General features: G+C 58.0%; 1 protein-coding gene across 1 annotated transcript in view; it reads right to left on the bottom strand.

The window, feature by feature from the left end:
* WDR24 (WD repeat domain 24) overlaps nt 1-4,396 on the bottom strand; it is a gene marked incomplete at its 3' end in the record, with an annotated part of 5,728 nt that extends 1,332 nt beyond the window's left edge. Inside the window, exons 1-5 of the mRNA XM_010160751.1 lie at nt 3,916-4,396; nt 3,421-3,598; nt 1,920-2,595; nt 1,492-1,607; nt 313-439 (exon numbers count right to left, since the gene is read on the bottom strand). Of these exons, the coding sequence (XP_010159053.1) occupies nt 313-439; nt 1,492-1,607; nt 1,920-2,595; nt 3,421-3,598; nt 3,916-4,396 (1,578 nt within the window). The remainder of the gene's footprint in view (nt 1-312; nt 440-1,491; nt 1,608-1,919; nt 2,596-3,420; nt 3,599-3,915) is intronic.
* Between the last annotated feature and the right edge of the window lie 545 nt (nt 4,397-4,941).

Below are 4,941 nucleotides of genomic sequence, written 5' to 3'. Positions count from 1 at the left end.
GAAAGAGAAATCAGCTCATCCCCCTTGTGCACACAGTTGCATCCACATCCTGTGTCCTGCCCCAGCATGCCAGGCCGTGTCCGAGTCAGACAGCTCAGCTCCCCACTGCACCTGCAGCCACCACTGTGGGGGTCACGGGAGGATCTGTCCTTCTGCAACGCCCTGGGGCTCAGTGCTTCACCTGGGGGCTGCAGCAGGTCCAATCACCCCTATTTACCAGATAAACTGGTAAATTTATCCCACATCAATCAGGGCCATTGACAGCTGAGGAGGGAAGAGCTGCAGGACTGGGACTGTGCCCATCCCAGAAACATTACCCTCATTGTTGATCAGGGTGGAGGAGGAATCCATTAGGATGTTTTCCGTGCGGCTTTCTCCTTTGCTGCGGTCCAGTCTCGACTCACTGCCCAGCCCAGAGGGGATGTCCTTCAGGTTAAAGCTGGTAAAGAAGCCAGATTTAATAGTCACAGAAGTTTACAGCTTCCATTCCAGCCAGCAAACGGCCCGGATATGGGTCTCCAGTTGAGATTTGAAATACAGGACATGGTGATTTCCTCAAGAGCACAGAAGTGAGCTGTCCCCACACTGTAACTTCAAAATAAAGATGCCGTGCAACTGGTAACACAGCCCCTTCTCCAAGCCCGCCACCGCAAGGGTGCCCGCAAAGGTCTCCCTAAAGGACTTCAGTGCTGAGCACAGGCTCTTGACTCCACCTGAACATCTACCTTCACCCCAAGGGGTGGGTAAACAGGAGCTGCCTCGCTACAAGGTCCTCTGCTGTTTGTTACGCATCACTGCTCTCTGGCTTCGCGGAGAAGGAAAAGGAAGGGGAATGGGATTGATGCAGAACCCCCCTCTTCAGCTTGCTGCCTGCGGTTTAAGTCAGTGGCAGACAGCCACCCGCCTGTCTGAGCAGACTTGACAGAGCTCGGTCAAGCAGAGTGTTTTGTTTGATGGGAACCCGGCCCTGCAAGGTCTGACAACTAATTTGGAGTCCTCACCCTTCACATTTATATGTCATTGAGAAGAGGAAAAACAAGTTTTCCTGCTTCACCCGCCCAGATGGGGCTCTCCATGCCAGCGAGCCGCTCGCAGCCTGAGCTGTCCTCTCCCGTTGAAAGGCAGAAGATGACCTCTCCAAAGCAGCAGCTCTGGCTCCAGCAGCGAGAAGGGGGTCCTCAGTCACAGTCACTAATTAATTAACTGCAAAGCTACCAGCCCCACCACCGCTTCCAACTTTGTTTGAAGGAGGGAAGGGAGCGGTGTACAAGCCTGCATGGCTCGAGGGCAGGCTGGTCGCTTGCTTCTCCCACCCACGTGGAAAATAGCTGCATTCAAGCGATGCCAACCTGCAAACCAGCATGAGGCTGGGGGAGAGCGCCCCTGCTCCCAGCCCGCAGCTCCACCCCAGCCGAGGAGCCATCTCCGCTCTCCCACTCACAGAACTACCCCAGCCATGGTGTTTTTCGCTGCAGCTCCGGCACCCCTTACCTGTTCATGAGCGGGAGGGCAGTGCTGCCTTTCCCCATGCTGTGGTTGAGGTTGGCAGATGACACGGTGCCGAGGCTGGAATAGATAATTCGCAGCATCGTCCATGTTTGAGCCACCTGCGGAAGAGAGCGCTGCAGTCAGACCTTGCGAGGCTGAAATCCAGGCCCTGCGCTACCCCATGCCTGACCGCAAACTCCCAACTAGAGAGCTGGACACGTTCTCAGGGGGTCAAGTTTCTGGCCAACGATCTGAGCTTGTAGGCAAGAGGAGTTTGGGTTTGGTGCCAGGCGGAGCTACACCTTCTGGGGACAGCCAGAGGTCACAACTGGACAGAGAGCTGCCATCCAGCTCCGGCCTCATCCTGGCAGCACCTCTCAACCTCTGCACCAGCCCAGGTCTGCACTGACAGCCTCCAGCCTAGGTCTCACCTGGTTGCGGTCCAAGCCCTTGGCCACCTTGGCGTTGTGGTCACAGAGCTCGGCTAGGGGCCGGCCGGCCAGAGCGTACTGCTTGGCCGTGTGCACGAACCAGTCCATGCTGCCGCTCTCCACGTCCGTTTCGAAGACGCTGAGGGCGCTGGAGGAGGAAATGTACTCAAACTGTTCCGTGGGGTCCAGCTTGCGCTTGAAGAAGATAGGGTGACGTCGGTCCCCGATGTAGGGCTTGCGGTTGGAGTCGGAGGAGATGAGGCTCTCTTTGGCGGCAAAGGCCAGGTCTCCGTAGAGGCTGTAGCACAGCCCCTCGGGGTTGGCCCGGTCAATGGGCTGGCTGGCATCCTTGAAGATGTGCTGGTAGAGAGTGCTGTCCTTAGAGCCCGACAGGAGGAAATAGGGGTCGTGGAGGTGACGCCAGACGATGCCCGTGGTGACGTCCTTGTGTTCCTCGAACATGGCGGAGGGGATGAAGGGACGCCGCACATCCCAGACGTAGATGTTGTGGTCCACCATCATGGAGCAGGTGGCAATGTGGTGCTTGCACTCCGGGCGCCACTTCACCCGGGCCACCGAGGCGATGGTCTGCACGCAGTAAATCTCCTTCGCCCGCGTGGTGTTCATGTCCCACACCTTCACCATCTTATCCCGGCCTCCTGTTGCCAGCCAGCCCCTGGGAGAAGGATGCAGAAAGACGGTGAGATGCCAGCTTGGGCCAGGATCCGTGTCTACCTCTCCTTTCCCAATCTGGCACAGAAACGCTCACAACACAGATGCGACCACATCTACACCAAGGGTGCAATTGCATCCCCCTACCCGCTACCCTAACGACTCCAATAACCAGGTCACGCAACACCTCTCCTCCTTGCTTCTGTTTAGGGCCCTGTGTCTCTACAGCCACACTCATCTGAAGGGCTCCCAGCCAGACCAGTTCTCCCCACCCCTGGTTTCCACTTGCCAGGGACAGCAGAGAGGAAAAAGACCACTTTGAACCTATTTCAGTGCCTCTCTAAGCTCGTGAGGAGTCGCAGCGCTGCCTGTCAAGTAGAAAAGAGGGACCCACATACCACAACAGCTGTTTACAGATGCAGCCAAACCATCCCCGGGAAAAAGGCTGGAGGGAAACATGGTCAAACGCAAGCGAGCTGCGTCCCAGGGCGGCTCCACAGAGCGTCCAACACCCTCCTCACGCTGAGCGCTGGAGCGAGAGGCTGCCCTGACATGGGGGGGCAAGACAGCAGCTTGCTACACCCCACTATTAGCAATCCAGTGCCTCAGGACCCCCCAGTCTGTCAACAAACAAAACCAAAACACCCCCCTCAAATCAAAGTAATAATTGCTCATATCTTCCAGCAATGGCTGGCCCAACCCTGGATACAAGAATCCAGAATATCAGAGACCCTGCCTTCCCTCTCCCAAAAGGTCCCAACCCCATTTTCAGGGCCTCCGTTGTTTCTGCTGAGGTCAGACGGCTGTCAGGGCCCAGCCCCGCACACACCTGTCCTCCAGGTGCCAGTCGCAGCAGAAGACGGGCCCGTTGTGGGCAGTGAACATCCTCTCGTAGCGGTCTGGCCGGCGGATGTCCCACAGCTGCACATTCCCGTTCTCAAAGGTGGCGGCAAAGGTGAAGTAGTCCCTGATGCTGAACTGGACATCACGCACGCTCTCCGACTGGCCTGAGCAAAGACAGAAGTTGGGATTTGGTGGGACACAGCTTCAACAAAGCTAAAAACACCACTGGAAGAGCCATGGGGGTCTCCAGCCCAAAGAGAAGGGGTAGTGGGGAGTGATGCAGCCACCTTCCACCTCCTGTGCAGACCCAGCCCACTGCTGTGTGGCAAAACAAGCTGCAAAACCCGCCTCAGCTCCCTCCCTGACTGCTTGGGACACTGTGCCCTGAGCAAACCCTCTTCCCAGGCACAGGGGAAAGGCAAAGCCCCCATCCTCTGCCTCTCACTAGGGTAGGGGGGTAAGCAACAACCTGCGCTCGTACCAGAGAAGGTGCTGACAGAGTCCTTCTTGCGCAGGTCAAAGCATTTCATGTAGCCATCCTGGGAGCCACTGAGGAGCATGTAGACCTCAGTGGGGTGGAAGCAGACCTTATTGACAGTGCGCTTGTGCTCGGTGAAGAGCTGGTCCTGCTTGTTGCGGGACGGCTTCCCCAGGTTCCAGGTGACGACCACACCGTTGGTGGCGGCGGTGGCCAGGAGATTCTCGTCCATCTGGTGCCACACCACATCCGCGCAGCTAAAGTTCAAGGAGGGTTTGCGGCCGACGCGGAGGTTCAGCTTCTCCACAAACTGGTCCTCCTCGATGGAGTAGATCTTGAAGATGTTGCGGCCGGCCACCACCACCTGGGCAGCATCGCGGCACACGCTGATGGCATTGGCGGGGGCGTCCAGGTGGCAGAACATGGTCCGCCCTGTGAGGGCATTGCCCCCCAGGGCGGTGGTGACCCTGGCCATTTTCTCCATGGCCGTCCTTGGGGCACACTCCCCTCTCCAGGAGCAGGCTCGGAGGCTCGCGTCCCCGCAGGCTGCATTCACGCTCGCTCGGCTGCCCTGCTCCACCTCAGCCAGAGCTGGGAAGGTCCAGCCTCGGCTCCCGCAGCTCCTGGCAGGCCCAGGTGGCTTCGACCACAGCTTCTTGTGGCCACATCAACAGGCCACAGAGGTGAGAGGCTACAGCCCAGCTGCTACCTGCGGGGAGAGAAACACAGCCCCACGCCAGGCTGCTTCTCCTCCTGCTGCCTTCTCAGGTAGTTCCCGAAAACCTTGTCTGGGGTTCTTGTTTCCTCCTCCGTTCAACTCCGAGATGTTCCGCTGACAAAAGCGGCTGTTGGTGACACTATGGAGGGTGACTACAGTGACGTGGACGGAGGCAAGCAGCGTCTCCAGCAAGAGGTTGGGTGAAATGAGGATGCAGTCATCTCCACAGGGCACTTCCTGCACCACAGGCCCCTGCAAGCACCATAGACAGAGGGTCACTCTCTTTGGTTGGGGTGGGTGGGCAGCAGTTC

Source organism: Eurypyga helias, unplaced genomic scaffold (genome assembly GCF_000690775.1).
Source record: "Eurypyga helias isolate BGI_N326 unplaced genomic scaffold, ASM69077v1 scaffold22071, whole genome shotgun sequence".
Classification (NCBI taxonomy): Eukaryota; Metazoa; Chordata; class Aves; order Eurypygiformes; family Eurypygidae; genus Eurypyga; species Eurypyga helias.
Note: the sequence above shows the minus strand (reverse complement) of the source record. Positions and strands in the feature narration are given on the sequence as shown.